Source organism: Amblyomma mixtum, chromosome 10 (genome assembly GCF_055824585.1).
Source record: "Amblyomma mixtum isolate Tamu chromosome 10, ASM5582458v1, whole genome shotgun sequence".
NCBI classification, from domain to species: domain Eukaryota; kingdom Metazoa; phylum Arthropoda; class Arachnida; order Ixodida; family Ixodidae; genus Amblyomma; species Amblyomma mixtum.
Window position 1 is genome coordinate 32,983,155 of NC_143021.1, and position 18,378 is coordinate 33,001,532.

The 18,378-nt window shown below is 45.1% G+C and overlaps 1 protein-coding gene across 1 annotated transcript in view; it reads right to left on the reverse strand.

Moving 5' to 3' along the window:
• Positions 1-9,474: 9,474 nt before the first annotated feature.
• The window catches only part of LOC149325559 (thiopurine S-methyltransferase-like), a 28,343-nt gene continuing 19,439 nt past the window's right edge, over positions 9,475-18,378 (reverse strand). The window contains exons 6-8 of the mRNA XM_089562645.1: positions 17,390-17,481; positions 14,581-14,625; positions 9,475-9,584 (exon numbers count right to left, since the gene is read on the reverse strand). Coding sequence (XP_089418771.1) covers positions 9,475-9,584; positions 14,581-14,625; positions 17,390-17,481 — 247 coding nt within the window. The remainder of the gene's footprint in view (positions 9,585-14,580; positions 14,626-17,389; positions 17,482-18,378) is intronic.

Here is an 18,378-nt window from a genome sequence, read left to right on the forward strand (position 1 = left end):
TCTTGGAATGATGTGACTAGGGAAGCAACTACGATGGATATAACCAGCCGCTTAACTGAAACAGTAAGCAAACTCAAATTGTGCCTAGTTTGACACGGATACTGCAGGAAGCAGTGGGATAAAAGCAACAAGATATGAGGCATGCCACCGTCTGTTGGTATGATCAACTTTATAACCATAAAGCATTGATTTAAACAGTTCTGAATTTCACAAAGGTTAAAAGTTGGTCTTGCAAGATGTGATGATGGAAGCAACCTTTGGAGAGGGGTTGCGCTGCCTTTTCTTCGAGCGCCCTGACTGTTCCCCTGCCAGGATTCATACTTGCAATGGACTTAAAGGAAGGGTAGAACACCCTTGTACTTGGTAGAGGGAAAAAGTGCATATTGATTGCCTTCAAAAACAATAAAATACAGCAAAAAGATTGCGCTCTTTTAAATAAATAAATGACAGCGAAATATTCTTTGCATTATGTAAAGCGATGAATATAGTCAGTAGCTCTGTCTTATAAAAAAGGTACCTTCGCAACCACCATTTCACTTTCATTATGTAAAGCTATGAATATATTCTGTAATCTTTAGAGTTCAGTGCTAAATCAGACTTCAAGCCAAAATGAAGCTTTCCTAATTGATCCTTTTCATAGGGTTGTAACATACCTACTGTTTTGTTGCGCGCAATAAAACTGCTCACTGAGCACGATCGCTGGGTTTTAAAGGTATACGGAAAACAACTGCATGGAATTGTTGTTCTGTGTAAAAATCTATTTTCCGGTACTTTCCCATTTTTTTATGTTCATTTGGTACCAAAACATGCACTCATTGCTGAGAAATTTGAATTTAAAAATTTGCTTGTAGCTCAAATCGATTTTGTGATGTGGGCCCCGAAAAGGACTCAATGAGCAACATGTTGAAGTTACTTCCTGGGTAGCATAAGGCCTCTATGATCCACACTGATGTCAATGGATTGTAGCATGTTAATGCATGTCAATGCAGTGTAGTCTGCCTCTAAATGAGCCACTGATGGCGTGTATTTTGTTCCTTTTTTATTTATAACATTATAAAACCACCATTTCAATCTCTCTGCAATGAGACCCGAGTAATGCATCAATAAAGGCCAACTTTGTCAACAACGTCGTTTTAAAGAACAATTTGACGCCACAGTGGAAAATCTGTGTATTTAATACTCAGCAGTATGCCCAATTGGTGTTACATGGAAGCAGAACGGTGGGCCAAGTGCTATACTACAGAGAGCGTTAAGTTTGCAGGAAATACTATTTACGTGCTTTTTCCTTGCAAACAGCCATTCATCTAGACCAGTGGCAGATACATTTGTAGTTTAGTGAAGCAGGAACCAATGAGCGAACGCGTTCATATATTACTGATGCGCAGCTACTGAAACACAAATTTAAAATCCCCTCCTGTGCAGCAGACAAGGCTGTTCTGCTGAATAGGACAATATTATCCTGTCTCACACATATGGTACTAGCATGCTGGTTGTTCCGTTTAGGATATTATAAAATTAAAAAAAATAGGCTTTTTGAGGTAGAAGAGAGTTTTTTTCGGCAAACATTGTCAGTGGTTTAGCTCATTTGAATACTGCTGAAATGTCCTAGTGGGAAGAATGGTTAACAAATATTCAGTAGGTAATTTTCAAATAATAGTGTTAGTCTCCTTAATTACATCGGCGACCGTAAGTAATACTGAGCAGTTTTTCGAATTTTCAGAACACGGTAGCCGTTGGTGCTGTGGCCAAATTTTTGCCGCATCACGGCAAATTACGTGCGCTTTCGAGAAGCCTGCATGCAAAGCAGCGCCTCCAACGCACGCACCCCGTCGAAATAGCAAACATTGGTTAAGCCACTGAGACGAGCGCAGCTGCATTCTCGAAATTGTACTACCTGATAAGGATATTACTTGAACTGGGCTGCAAGCCTCCAGTAACTAAGGAGTTGAACGTTAATAGTCAAACTATTCAATATTAGCTAACCAGCCCACTAATTCGCATGCATTAGCTGTATTCTCATGTTCTGCATGGCTGACAGTGCTGTGCAGAAAAAAGCACTCTTGTAGCTCAAAAAGCCTGTTTTTAAAATTGCAGAGCATCTTAGGCGAAACACCTGGAAGGTAATCAGTTCCACTGTCCAAGAATACACATTGTCCGCTGTCCTGTGAAAAGAAAAAAAAACATTTAATGCCACAGCTTTACGGCCCCCGTTCTGCGGAATATGCAATCAATCAATCAATCTTTATTTCAGTTTGTACATGCAAACTAGGGATGATGAGAAAAAAGCAGTACATGATACACCGCTTGACGTGCCTCACCATCCTTACAAGTCAGGCGTTGGCCAAGAACGCTTATGAAGAACAATGTTTCAGGAAACAGGTATCTAGCAATAGGCAGCAATAATTGTATAAAAGACAATGCTGAGAGCAAAAAAATCTCCGGAAAAACCACCTAGGGCAGCTACGTAGGTCACGCGACCTTGCGGCCTCATCATTAGCTATGCACCGGATTGTGAGCAATCTGACCACCGTGGCAGTTGGCAGTTAAATAATGACTGATCACGAGAGCAACGTGGGTCGCACAAGCCCCATCGGTGGCATTACGCAGGGCAGTGACACATCGCTTAACTGCTGCCCCACTGTGCCAGGAGTAGTCTGTGGACTCCCAGGGAACAATGAATGTACACTCGCTGCCAAAGTAAATGGAAGGCGGCTTTGTCAAAAAAATTAAATTTCTTGAAATTCAAAACATAAAAGTGCATGTTTGTTGGTGCACTGTGCAATTTGCACAACACCATATTTATCCATGGATGCATGAATTAGGGGGCAATGATTAATTTTTTTCGTTAATATCGCCTACCATTCACGTAATTTCCTATAATACATCAAGAGCTAATGCGGGTAATGCATTGTTAACGCATTAGGTTATAGGAAGTGCCTGTCAATTTGTTTTGTGTATGCGTGTGTCGTTAAGGTCATGGTTATTATTCCCTAGCAGGTGAATAACCGTAACGGAGCTCCCGTGTTAGAATCCGGCCGCGGCGCCCTTGCTTCGATGAAGGCGAAGCGCAATGGCGCCCGTCTGCTGTGGGATACGGCCCGACGCTAGGGAAGACGGGGTACACCGCAGGGGGCGGTGTACCCTCATTTTCAACATCACCATGAAGCACCGACCGGGCCACCCGGCTCAGGCGGAGGGCTCTACGCAGACGATATTACAATTAAGACCACCAAGGGAGCCTTGGGGAGATGGAGGACCGCCTTGAGCATGCGGCCTCCATAGTCGATGCATAAGCTGCCGACTCTGGTCTCCGGTGTGCTCCGGTCAAATCAGAGCTTCTACATGTTAGTGCAATACACAACGAGAACTCGTGTTTACACACATCTCTGTCGGGCGGTCCCATCAAAGAAATGGCTGAGCTCCGTATCCTGGGTCTGTTTATCAATAACAGGCTTAGGCCGGACTCTACTGTAACTAAACTCAAGTGCATCGGCGAACAGGCAGGGCGCATGATTGACCGCGTTTCCAATAAGCGGGGTGGTCTGCGGGGCAGGGACGCGCTACGGCTCGTGCATGTCATCGTGACCAGCTGGATCCTCTACGCCGTGCCCTACCTAAGCACCACCAAACAAGAACACGAGTGCATCGACGCCATCATCAGGAAGGCAACAAAGCGAGCACTGGACCTCGCAGTGGCGACCTCCAATGCCAAACTCAAGGCGTTGGGAGTGGTAAACTCCTAGCAAGAGTTGCGGGGTGTTCCCGTCGTGAACCAATACAGGCGGCACTCGCAGACGGCTGCTAGGCGCCGCCTGCTAAACCGTTTACGCATCCAACACACATGCATACCAGAGGGGACGGAGAACATTTTGGTGCTGTGGCGGCATATGCTCTGGGTCGCTCCACTCCCACGTAACATGGACATGAGTTCCCATGACGGCAGGCGACAAGCGCGTGTTCGCGTGCTTGAGAGGAAATATGCATCTAAAGAGGGCGTCTACTACGTGTACATTACAGGGCCGTCGCCCGCGGGATTCTACACGGCTGTCGTTGTCCACCCGGAAATGAATTCCGATGGGCTATCTTTTCGGGCCCCAAATTCAACGCGAGCGGAGGAAGTTACAATAGCTCTGGCTGCCGCCGATCCAAAATTGAGAACGGTTATCACAGATTCCCGCCGGGCCTGTGAACATTATCTTCTAGGGGAAGTATCATCTTTTGCCTCCTAAATTCTAAGACGGGGTCCCGCCGATCCAACTCGCACAAAGGTTATGCGGGCTTCTAGCCACCAGTGTCTACGAGGTAATGAAGCCGCCGATGCGGCCGCGGCCACCCGAGCGCTGATATACCGGCCTCCTCATCCTAGCTCTCCTGGCTCAGAAGCTCATAAAGTGCTTCTGCGGTTCCGCGAAATCTGAATTTATTACTGCGGCAGCCACCGCCTCTACCCGGCAAGGGGCTTAGTACCTGCTAAGGGGCTTCGTAAGGCGGAGGAAGGAGCGAAATTGGCGCCGCCTGCAGACAGGAACTTTTCTCTGTCATGCCATCGCCAACCGCTTTTATCCGAACCTAGATGGGCGCTGCCTGCACTGTGGAGAGATCTGCGCTATCTTTCACATGGTGGGCATGTGCTGAGAATCCTCACCTTCCCCCACCCGAGAGGCATGGGAGACGGCCCTCCTCAACTGCTCCACACTGGAGTCCCAATGGCTCTAGTAAGGCGGGCGCGAGAAGGGGCCTCGTCGTGCAGTGTCTCTGATTAAGGATTCTGACCATTTAGCGGGATCGCCAAACTCTCTCTCAGTCTTAAAAATGTTTTTCGCCGCCGCCACCACTCCACTACGGCACCTCTTTCTCTATTCTTTCACTCCTACCTTTCTCTCTTCCTTTACGGCGCAGTTCGGGTGTTCGCCAAGATGTTAGGCCATTACTGTGTCATTTCCTTTTGTCAAGAACCAAATTGCTGCTTTAGCTTTGCTCGGCTTAGCCGCCAAAGAAACATCCTGAAATCTTAGCAGTTAAAAAGTGTTGAACCCTACTACTCAGTCTTGCTTGCCCTTTAGTTTATCTGCGCATCTTTTACCCCCAACACGCGATTCATGAGACCCACGGGTTGTTCTGAAATATATCAATCTTACGGTAGCGGTAGTGATGAGAGTATCTTCTTTGTTCCTCCTCTGAGTTTTTGCTCTCTGTTGCATATGTTATTGATACTAAAACGTCCAAACATTCACCCTCCTTACCTAGAGTTTTGTTGCAATTTACCTCACCAGAAATATCTAACATGGCATTCTATGTCAACGCGCCCCCTCTTTGCTGGCATGTTGGTTTCCGTTTTACATGTGCTCCAAATGCTTCCTTAAAGGGCAACTGACCAGGGGTCTGGATATTTTAGGAAATCAAGCCCACTGCATAAATGAGGCATCGAAGATAACTTCTGCAAACTACTAGAGCTATGTCTGCCCCTAAAAGCTGCAAAATTCACATCAGAGCCCGTTCGTTCTTTCCTTCCCGAAATATGCGTCCTCGTCCTCTAATGTGGCTTCCGAGCCTTCGGGTTGACTCATTCGGCAAACTTTCGCTAAAATCTCTCCATTGGTGCGTCTCCAATGGTGGTGGCCAGTCTGACTGACGGGCGGAAGGTGTGCCTAGCGGGTTCGTCGCGTCGTCGCGCGCACGCTTTCCGCAGCAGCTTCCGTTTTCGCACACGCATACAGGCCCGCATAGAGGAAAAAAAAACTGAGGACGGAGCGTCTGACTGCAGCCTTCAAGCCTAGTCATAAAAAGTAAAAATATAGTGAAACAGAGAATCGGTCCCCCCCCCGCCGTGAGCACGCCACGCGATAGCGTGAGGTGATATCTAGGCCTCTGCGAAGGCGCTCCCTCCTCAGTTTTTTTTCCTCCATGCAAGCCCCCTCAAACAAGGTTTTAATTACTCGTGCCAGTTCATCTTTGCTTCAGCGTGTTCTGTGCGTATGCCGTGTCGTGCGTGGTAGAGCCTTTCCCTCGCTCGCCCACTCGACCGCTCCGCACACACACTGCTTATCGTTCTTCCATCTTGTCTACACCTTGGATCCGTTGAATGACAGGAGCTTCCTCGCCTTCCGGGGATGATGCTTCGCTACCAGAGAGGAAAGAAATATTTTCGAACAAAGGGTAGTCCGTTGCCCTTTGAGGCATTAGTTGAGCTTCCAACACTTCCATAGTGTACAGCTCAAGGCCATGTAAAATTTTGAAATCTGAATTTTGTATTCAGGATGGCCTACTGAGGGAGCACCTACACGTGCAACTCCAGCGCGCACTTGAGGTCCGGCACCAGCCAGTGCAAACTTCGGCAGTATCTTCTAGTGACTGAAAGAACCACTAACGTCCTAAAGAAACTTCCGATGAAATAACTTCGGTCTGGACCTAGTCTAGAGCCCTAGTTTTACTGCGAGAAGACGACGCTCCAGGGAATGTGACGTAGTTTGTGGAGTCTAACGTTCCAAACAGAGTCAGGCTATGGGGGAGGCCGTAGTGAAGGGCTCCGGAAATTTTGACCATCTGGCGTTCTTTAACCTCTAAGGAGATCGCACAGTAGACGGGCCTATTTCGCCTGCATCGAAGTTAGACCGCCGCGGCCGGGTTGGAACCCCTCTTTTCCGGGTCAACAGCCGAGGACCGTAGCCATTGGCGGCGGCTACCGCCACTGGGGTCCCAAACTAGGAACCTCCACCGAGTGTTTGTAAGGATCGGACTGTTACGGACTGATCCAAACACCTCCTGTCCCTTCTGAATAAATGTTTTCACCACCACCACCACCAGCCACCGCGGCGGCCAAATGTGACGTTACCGATGGACGTCCCGCCGGTCCTGTCTATGCCCCCAATGTTCGAGGCGAATGAAGAAGGCGACGCACCAAGTGGTCTCTGTCTTGCGACGTATGTATGTTTTGTCTTGCCGCTTAGCAGACTTCTTCACGGCGCACACCGAAACATGTTGACGTTTTCTCCTGATGCATAACTGCAATATCCGAAGTGTCTTTAAATGACGCTGTGTCTTTCCAAGACGTGATATCAATCTTCCAGATGACACGGTAGAACGCCTCTCTGTTGCGTGCAGTTATAGTTCATAAAAGGGCCTCTCCTATATTTGAAAGCCTTTTAAAAGTTAGTGCTATATGCAACAATCAAAATAAGGGAGTACTTACTCATTGGTTATGGTGGCGGCTGTTTACCATAAAGACGCGGATTCATTTTGGCAGCAGCGGTAGCATTTGGATGGCGACGAAATACTAGATTCCCATGTGCTGTGTGATGTTAGCGCAAGTTAAAGAGACCCAGGTAGTATACAATTCCGGAGCCCTCCACTACAGCGCCCTTGCAGCCAGTCAGTTTGGAGAGTTCAATGCGATTGCACCGCCATAGAACTCCTCAGCACCCACTCAAGCGCCGCTAAACGACTACAGAGGAAGGCAATACTGTACAGTTCCGGCCTTCGAACCGAACACCACCTGACTTTCCGGGGCAGTCGCTCTACCAAAGTAAATAAAAAGGAATTGGACTAGACCTTGTGGTACAGGCAACTAACAAACGTCTCGAAATTTGAATGTGTTCAATTTGAGGATAATTGCCTAAGGTGCTTTGAACTCTCGTGCATTGAAATGACAGGATTGACTGAAAACCGCAACGCTGCTGCAAATTTTAATGGGATTTAACAGCTTCAGGATGGCATACTGTACTCGCCATTTCCGATGAAAAACAGCTTTATTGCATGCTAGACTACTAGGAGTTGCGATTATGCAACTCCTGCCTGCCTGTCCTATACCTAGATCATAACCACTGCTGTCGAACTCTATCGGATATTCAGCTTTGCTTTGAATGCTATATTATACATAAGATTTACGACATATATCCAGGGTTTGCAATATAATAACTACGAAGGCTCCTCTGTAAAGCGGTTAAGGTACATGCGACACCTTCATTTTAGGTGGAAAAAAAGCGGGAAAACATAACCCGATAGATCAACTTCTACTGCAGCAAAAATAGAATTATTCATGAATTACAAATATCTCGGCGGGCTGCATTAGTGGAGAAAAATACCTGATATTACTCGTAGAAGGATCCAGTTCTAAATATTAATGACTATTTTGGTGAAATGAGATTTAGCTTCTGGCCTGAGAAAATTTTCAAAATGAGAAACAGCGGCTGTGGGGTTATTTTCTACTAGCTCTAATCATGTGCCTTCATGCATATTGTCAAAAAAAAAGAATTATCTTAACCGGTCATGTAGTAGCGTTCAATAACCAGTTTTGATCAGTCGACTGCGGTGAAAGATAAAGCGAGACCCTTGAAGACACGAGCTAGAAGGGCATTGCATAAGAAACCTGTAGTGATTAATTGCTAATGATACGTTTATTGCGCTGCAAGAAGCGGAAAGGAGCGTACTACAAGAAGCGGCACGGTGCTCGCACCACAGACGGTCTTGCTCTAAACTAAGCTGCTGATAAAAGAATCGGAGGCGCTTCTTTTGCGATATTTTGGGGGACAGCTGCCGGCGCGAGTACAATAATAAGAAGGCTGTGAATATTTACTGCTCCTAAACCCCACTTAGGAGCATTTGTAGACGATCAAAATGAGATTGAGTACCGAAAATAACGTTTCGAGTGGTGTTTTAATCGCTCGAAGCACTCTTCTCTCCTCTTTTGAAGACGAATATCGTAGATGTCTGCCAGATCTAAGCTTCAATTTCTAAAGACGCTGTTGGCATGAGAAATACGTGAATTAGGATTATCACTGACAGGTATGTGGCACGCACTGCCTTTTTGCTAGGCAACGACGCTATTTCAAAGAGTGGGTTACCTGCCCCTTCGCTCTGTGGTATTTTTTCGCCTTGTGATAAGCAAGGGTAGCAGTTTTAATTACATCATCCTTATCAAGAATTGTGCAAGCAAAAAGCGACTTTTAAAGCTCACAGCTGACTTTCTGTGGCATTGCAAGCTCTAAAATGTGAAGCAATTTGCGACATGCGCCAAAAATCTAGTACCGATTATCCATTACGACAACCCTTTTGCACTTTTCACGCAATTTTTTATGCAAATATATAACTAATTTGGTCCCATTTTAGGCATTTTACATATATGAGATGGAAGTGAGCTGTTGAGAGTAAAAAAAAGATGAGAATTCGACAACTTCCAAATTATATCTTTAATTCCATCTTCTCTGCTAACAAGAAACTTTTGCTAGCGACTAAGAAAGCTTAATTGAGAAAAACGCAGTGAAGCAAAAAGAGCGTGGTAAGACAAACTGTTTCTTCCAGTGGACAGCAATCCGTCCAGTCGGTTTTCTATAGCCAGCACTTGTCATGCCTTGTTAGTTCAAAGCAGATACGAGTTTCAGGCTGAAGTGTAGGTTGACGAGTTTAGCGTAGTAAGTATTATCCTGTCAGGACCACTATTTCTGAGGATTCGCTATAAATACGATGACTGCGTGCCATTCAGGCGCTTAAGCACCAGAGGCTTGAGGAGACAGGGCCGGCTCCGTACAGAAACGGCACACTTTGCACGACGATACTGTCCACGCAAAGAATCTTCGATGCGATGTCTCCTGGAGAGTAAAAAGCAAAAGCATGGCCCAGTATTATTTTTAATTTTTATAAACGACTTACCTACTAGTATTTCTCACAATATTAAACTTTTTGCCGATGACTGTGTACTTTACCAGGAAATTAACTGCGTCAATGACCATATAGCTTTAAATAACGCTTTAACAGCAGTGACCAAGTGGTGTGAAGAATGGCAGATGACTATTAATGTTAAAAAATCAGTTGCTTTATCCGTAACCAGAAAGATACACCAATCAAATTTTCAGTACACATTAAACAATATTCCTCTTGATTCGGTGTCCGAATATAAATATTTGGGCATAACACTAACCTCTGACCTCAGATGGGATTCTCATGTTAACAATGTCACATCAACCGCCTTAAAACAGTTATTTTTCATTAACAGACGCCTCAAACTAGCACCTTCAGAAACAAAGCTTCTTGCGTATAACACATATGTCAGACCAATTCTAGAGTATGCTAATGTTGTTTGGTTTCCTTTCACTAACAAGCTCCCTAAACAAATAGAAGCAGTGCAGAGGAAGGCGGTCAGATGTATATTTAATAGACACAGGTTGACAGACTCACCAACAGAACTAATTAAACACGCAGGACTACTAACCCTTCAAAACAGAGCAAAACTAGCGCGCCTTAAAACCATGTACCAACTCGTACACAATCAATTAAAAGTCGCCACTTCAAGATACATATCACAATCACAAAGGCGACAAACACGTAATAAACACATACACACTCTAAACGAGTTTTCATTCCGTACTGACACTTTCAAATATTCATACTTCCCTCGTGCTATACGCGAATGGAACACCTTGAACACATCCATTGTTAGTAGTCCCTCATTGAATTCCTTTAGCACACGTGTGGAAAATCAACTATTTATATCTTAGTATTTATTGAGTTCATATATGTCATTACCAAGTTATTCCTTCCGTTTGTGTTTTCGCTTGTGGTATTATTGTCCGCCAAAATCATGTCACATGCTCCTCATTCTGGTTTATTTGTTATTCGTATCTTCTAATGTATAATCTCGTGTCATATTTTTCATGTACTTTGATTAATTACCATTGCTATTTTTTTGTGTGCCTCTGTACTTTGAATGCCCTCCCTGTTACGATCCCTGATGGGATTGACAGTATCGAATAAATAAATAAATAATATTATTAAAGCCGCAGTGTTTTCTGTCGAATGTTATTGTATCGGCATTACGTCATTGCCTCTCAGAACACCAGGAAAAGAGCGACAGTAATAAAGACGACTAGCAGCGCTGCGTAACCTGCGTTTTCTCGTGCTTGCAGGATGATTCCTGGCTATATTAAGAAAGGATGAACAAGACTGTTCATGCTTCGAACTAAGTGGCCCAGAGAGTAGCAGCAGTGAGGCGGGGCGTACAAAAGGGTACTACTTCGATAACAGAAACTGCCCTCAAGCCCATGCACAGATATCAAACTACACTGAAATTATCAGGTAGCAGCGAGACTGGTTATGCGGGATCTTTATTGCACGTCTGGGCATCACAGTTAATCACACGTATTTCTTTGCCTAGTCAGGTTGTTGTAGGATTGAATGGCTCGCAAATGGATATCTGCGCCAGGAGCAGATTCGGATATACAGGGTGTCCAGGCTAACTTTAGCCAAGGGCTAAAAGGTAAAATATTTGAGGCAGGCCAGGGAAACCACTTACATACACCTGCCAACAGGCTGGCGCATCATAGGCATTTTTTTTTGTTTTCCAATGAAATAACTAGCAATAAAGATAACTTTTCTCAACGCGCAAATATTGACTTTAGACAGCAAACGTGAGAGCAAAGTTGGAGAGCACCTTCAGAAATCCCCATTCTATTTATTTGCGATAAAGAAAGCTTTGTGCCGTCACGCTTGCAGACTGGCTTGCGCTGTGCGCCGCAACCATCACCGACATATCGGCCTGCCGGAGCAATGGGGTCGTCGCGCCATACCAGCAGCGCGATTTCGTTCATCAAGCCAGGATTGAGAGCAGCACAATCGTGGCGCGCGAATGCGCTAGTCACGTGATGTTTTTTGTATTTCGCGGACTTTCCTTGGAGCTCGGAAAAAAAGATACACGTGAGGGTTTCTTTACCGCAAATAAATAGAATGGGGATTTCTGAAGGTGCTCTCCAACTTTCCTATTCACATTTGCTGTCAAAAGCGAATATTTACACATTTAGAAAAATTATTTTAATTACTCCTTAATTAATAGCAATACAAAAAATTGCCTAGTTGCGCAAGCCGGCTACTAGGTGTATGTAAGTGGTTTCCCTGGGCTACCTCGAATATCTGATTTTTTTAACCCTTGGCTAAACTTAGCCTGGAAGCCCTATAGAGTAGGCAGTTTCCAAGAGTCTGTCTTCGTACAAGGGGGTTCGTTAGGTGACTGCGTCTGTAAAGAAGATGCAGGAAGAAACTGATTGTGGCGAAAAATGTGCACCGTTTTCGTGTGTTGCGCAAATAGTGAAGTGAGTTCGGTCGCTGTCAGCGTCGACCAAGTCAGACCATTGTAAGCTCGTGGCTCTCACGGCGACCAGCTGCAGAGTAACGTGGCGGCTGTTATGATAACAGAGCTCCATAAAGGCCAACTTAATGCTTCATGAGGAAATGAAGAAGCGCTGGGAACGGTAAAAAAGATTAAAAGTGACAGACGGAATCTGCCTTTCATTCTTATGTCATTGTAGCGCGCGAAGAAATGTCACTCCTGTAGTATCTGAGTTCCTCGAGAAAACTTGTGCCCGTTGAAAAAGTGTAACCACAAAATTATATTTCTCAGTGTTGCCACGAGGAGACACTGATGAGTTTTTTTGGTTTCTCTTGGAAATCTCCTGTCCTCAAACAACACAGTTTTAGATGTGCTTCGAGTACGTATTTACTCTTGAAACTGGTCCCGAAAACATGTGAAGATATGTTTCGGGCAGATTGCGCCTTATTGGAAAAAAATTCCTAGCTACATTCTGGAGAAGGTATGTGGGGAGCAGATTTTGAACAGCCAGTGCTCGACCACTTGTCGTTCTTGATCTTGTGAAAATTTCTGGAAGAATAAGGAAGTATTCTGATCATATGAAAATGCCTATTCGTGTGAAAACTATTGTCGCTGCAGGAAATTGCGCGAAATACGCGCTTATGATTTAAAAAAAAATCAGCGCCCTTATGATAAAAACAGTCCAGCGTTTATCAGAGAAGCAGACCCATAGAATCGCTTTTAGAGAACAAGTTTACGTTTTGCACTAGTGTTTTTAAAACGTAACGTATTTTGCCTAATATACTGGTTGCTTATTACATTAATACCTGGGTTGCTTAGTTTCGTGTAGAGTGGAGATTTTTCAAAACGCAAGACACTATATTGCCAGAGTACGTACTGATATTACGAAGCATCGCTGATATTTATATTTTGTGTGCTCTCGTTCTCCTTCTTTTTTTATATCAACTGCTCCTCGTGAAGGCGTTCATCTCCACCCCCGTAATGACTTGCGCTTAACATTGCTATTAACTCAGTAAGGCATGTTTACGGGCTACTTGGTTTTGCACCTTGAAACTTGGAAAAAACCACCTAGGCGCAAATATATTCACATAGATAAAAGAGACGCATGTGGTTTGCGCCTGTCCGTTCTCTCCTCGGCTCTTTTGTCTATGTGAAATTATTTGCGCCTAGGTGGTTTTTTCCAAGTTTCAAGATTTATATTAACGGGGGTTATAAAGTCTGTTTCACCTAACTTGAACCAAGGTTTAAAAAAAAGCGGCGCACCAGAGGTGGGTAAAGCAGACACTTCGTTTCTCCTCGTGTGGCGTTCCTGAGATCATGTTTTAGCTTCAACATAAATAATTAACCAGCTGTGGCAATCTAAAAACATTTACATGCATATTAGATTCACTTTCGTTTCGTTGAGTTCTTGCAAAGGTTATGAAACAGCCCACCTATTTTTTATACCAACGCATTTGCCACGTGGTTCTTTTATCCAGCATATAAAGAAGGCCCGCGAAAAAAAAGAAACAGACTAAACAAAATCGTGATAGCGTTGCCTAAAAGGGTTCTGAACGAACAAAGCGTGTGTGCTCCAAGTCTCAAAGTAAGCGGCCATCGCCGCTCTCAGCATGGCTTAGATAGTGCCTCAGCACCCTCTTCTAGAACGCGGAAAGCGAGCGCCGTGATCTGCGATAAGTGGTAGTCAGGGCGCCGTCAGCCAGTTGAGCTGTCACCCACAAAAAAAAAAAAACAAAATAGGAATTTAAGGCAGCGAAGAGGCTTATTTCAAGGTAGCCTCTGTTTTCTTTATATGTATCACTGTGCAGCCCGTCTAACAGAGCGGCGGCCGCTCAATTGGGCACGGTAAACACGCACAGTTGTTTAATTCTAGACATCGTTGGTATCGCTGGAATATGGGAGCAGATGAGTGCAGCCAGGATATTTTTTTTCCGTATTTCGACAGATTATTTTGAAATGGGGACAAAATAAACAACGTAGAAGATAATTTGCCCCAAAAACTTGTAAGGTCTTTAATGATCTGTTCAAGTAATAATCGTTTACTATTAACTAATTAGCCAGAATTGTTAAAACACTCTAAGAAGCACCATACGAAGGGAAACAATAGATCCTTGCATTCCACGAGCTCAGGTGCGTCTCTTTATTTTTAATCTTTGCTTCAAGGTACAGGAGCCAACGTGCACGTGATACATGTACTCTTGTTTTCAGGACTTTTCGGCGCACTTACTACTCGTATTCATAAAAGAAAGTTATTCTTTTACCTAATATTGGCCCCTCCCAATTCGGCATTACATTAAGTTTTATGCGCACATACCCATGGAACTGCTTACTGTAAAGTGAATTGCTCTTGAAGTACAAATACATTCGGGGAAATTCTTGGCTTTTGTTCTCCGCAACAGAGTAGCTAAATATCTAAAATATGATAATTCTTAACCTTACACCTTCATGCTAACACTTCTGAGTCATGCGATGCGGACGACAGTTACCGAAGTGGTCTGTAATCTCGGCTTCTCCTGCGCTCCGTGGGGCCACTGTAAAAAACAGAAAACGTTGAAGAGCAGTTTTGTTTCAAGAAGCATTTAACGGTCGAAAAAAATGCTGGCCAAGGACAAAGAAGTACTAAGCTATTGCAAATTATGCAAATATATAGGCTAGCAAAAAGGCTTGAAGTCACATTGAGGAGGAGGAAAATTACAGGTGCAGCCGCGAAATAAAGATTTCCTAGCTTAAATCCAAGATATGAAACAGACATTGTAGGGTATATAAAGCCGAAGCTAGATGAATGATCCGTTTGGATAAAATAGGAAACTCCAGCGAGGGCGGTGGTGGTGAAAAGCATTTATCATCCATTAAATATTTGCAGAGAGGTGATTGGAGTATGGCCCTATTGGCCCCTTCCCCTCACGATACTAGGTTGAGCCCCTATTTCAGGGCACCATTGGCAAGGAAGGCCGCCCGCGTCCTTTGCACCAAGGCCTTTTGGGCCTTGAGGTCTTGACAGCCGAGCAGAACCGCCTCTCAGTCCTCTCTGGTGGGGTTTGAAGGGGGGGGGGGTAGATGCCATTGATTGGCATCCCCAATCAATGTGGAAGGTGTCATCCACCTCCCCACAGAACTGGCACATGCCATCAAAGGATGTGTTGAAACTCTTAAGCACCACCGAGTAGAATAAAGTATTCGGGAGAATTTTGATCAGGTCGTTTTTGTCAGCGCGATCCATTCTCTTACAAGGGCCAGGTAGCACGGGTGGTCCTTCTTGTAGTAATCAGTGATGTGTTGGAAAGTAAGGGCCAGATTGTCTGATTTGGAGTCGGCTTCTAAGAACAGGCAGGTAGGCCGGGGAGAGAGTGCGCGGGTGGCCTGATCGGCCTGTTCGTTTCCCTGGAGTCTCTAGTGACCGGGGGCTCAAATCAGGTTACGTGGATTTGGAGCTTCGTATCGGCAGCTAGACTGCAGTATGCGCCGGGTATGCGGGGGAGCCCATCCCAGCTTGTAGCTCCGACAGGCCTCTCGCGAGTCTGTGATGTGTTTTGACTTAGTATTAGTGAGAGCCAGAGCAATGGCTATCTCCTCCTCGTGTGATGCGCTCTAGGCTTTTATAGTGAGGCCATTAAGCATGAGTTGTCTACGACTGCGGCTGTGTACCACACCCCGCGGTGTGGGCCGGCAACTTCCACGTAATACACATACTGTAGGCGAGGCGACCGTAGTATCGCGCCAACACTTCCGCGCGCGCCTGGCGATGACCGCTATGGTCTTCTCTGGACATGTTGTGGGGAAGGGCTCGGACCCGGAAAGCGCGTGTCCAGATTTATGGCACTCTTCCCCTTTCCTCAATGTGGTAGTCGTGTCTGATATGTAGCCGGTCCAAGAGGCGGCGACCGGACGTGTCCTGTGCAAGACGCGTGTGAGGACAAGTGTAGCAGGGGAAGCCAGACAGTCTGCTTAGCGGATGAGATTAAGAAGTTTCCGGGGATAACGTGTGCTCACCTGGCATGGCACTGTATTATTCAGAGGGCACTAGGAAATTTTCCTGTTCTGTGCAATGCGTAGTCAGCCTACCGACGGTATGATATCCGCTTTTTCACGCCAACTTCATGAACCATCGCATTGAGTGAAAGAGCGAAAGTGAACATTGCGTTGCTTGCGCTATTCACATCCCTTTCCGAAGTATGGTTTCTCCAGCTACATTCATGCGCGGTGAAAAGTGCTCACTAATTAATATTACGCTGAAGATATTAGCTAACGACTAAGCAAAATCGGCTTGGGCTACTTCGTAACTGTCAGCTCTTGCAGCACCACTTCAATGCAGCAACTACAAATTTCTTTCATAACTTTTAATAGGAGAATCTTTCAGATAAAGTTTCTGAAAGTTTCAGTAGTATAACTTGAAATGCCCTTGGAGAGGCTGTCGCTTCTTTTAGCTCCATAATGATTTAGAACGTGATACTAAATTTCTTCCTTGTATGTTCTGCGTAATGTTCATCGTTATTAACAAGAGAAAACAAAGGTCACTGTTTCCTGGCCGCGCATAGGAGTATATATTTCCTAGGCGCACATAGACATAGGTATAAAATCGAGAGTTTTAAAAGTCAGTTGAATATTTTGGGGTTTAAAGTCAGAACCGCTCATATAGGCTTTGAAGGACGCCGTAGTGGAGGGCTCCAGATGTTTCTTTACCTGTGAAGACACCGATGCCAGCAAGGAATACATGATTTATGACGCGTCTGCCAACGGGCAAAATAAATATCATAAAAGAAATGACATAAATTGCATTAAGCGTGCACTTTCACAATTCGTGAATTTTAGGCAGGTTTAGAGCTCTCACACGCAGCCGCGAGCAATGTGTCCTAATCACTTTGGGCGGTATTTTGCAGGCTCCGCATAAATACCGTTCTGAAAACTGCTGAGTTTAAAATCAATACTTAAAAAAGGAAGGGACGACACCTCTGTGAGCACGACTGACGATATTCGACGTGAACAAACGCTGTACATGAATTTTCGAATCTTGATTAGTTGAGCTCTCGGCAATATTCAGTCCTTCCATTTAGCGCACTGAGCGGAATGATTGCCCTGATCAGGAAGTTGTCCATGGATTGGCGCGGCCGCAGAAAAAGTGGCGCTTAAAAAGCTATGAAGGGCTGTGGTCACACGTGGTGGAGACTGATCCCTTTGGTTCAGAAGAAAATATTTCGCAAACCACCAATAATTTGAATAACTAATTTAAATCGTTAAGATTTACGTTCTGAAAACGATTACACAAATTTTGAAATGAAGACTTAAAAAAAAACTCACATGCATCAGCTGGCAGAGACTCGTCGTAAACAATGGACCACATACCGTAAGAGAAATTTGGTGCCAGTATTGACTTCAGAATGGCAGCATATCTGAAGCAAAAGAGGTAGTTCGAAAGAGCGCTTAAACTTCACGTGCCTGTTTTTGCCCACACTTAATGCTAAGCTTAATAATTTTACTTACCAGTTTTCTTGCACCAAGTTCGTCAATATGGAAGTGTCGTGAAATCGCGACGTACTTATCCTAAGTCGTGTAACCATTTCCAGATGGACGGAAACATTGACGCTACGCTTACAGTATGCAGGCTTTCTCATGAATGTACTTGACGCCCCTGGGAAGGTCATGCACACCAGAAAATTTGCTGCTGCATCAACATTCCTGGCCACCACGCCCTTTAAACAAGACCTTTCACCCTGCTCACTTCTACCACCGTTCGCCGCGACCTCGCACTCGTACCCCTCGGCATGTTCTTCGTCCCTTCAGTCTTACCTGGTGGTGGCGCCTTCTATCTTCATCCACCTCACCTCAGACTGTCTTTCATGCTTTACTGCAACCCCCCCCCCCCCCCCCCCCCCCGAGGCTCCAAATCGTGGAGCCTCTGCTTTGATAAGGCATCATGCAAGTGCAAGCATATTATCAGTGAATATGTGGTGAGAAAACTGGACCACATCATCGCCGATGTTGTTGACCAAGGACCCGCTATTGTTAACAAACTGGAGGACGACACAACCAGCAATGCTGAATGTATTTCTGATGATGACGATGAGTTGAGCCTCGTTAAAGTGCGAACGTGATTCCTTATATTTCGAGAGCGCTCAGCTCTGTAGCAGTGAGAGTACTGTAAATGAGAACGACATCATCTCAGACGAGATCGCGCAGACGCCGTAGTGCAGCTCTGCGGATTAATTTCGACCGCGTGTGCGTTGACTTCCGCCAAGCGTATGGGCTTCCTTTGCATTTCGCCACCATCGACATTCGGCTGCCACGGC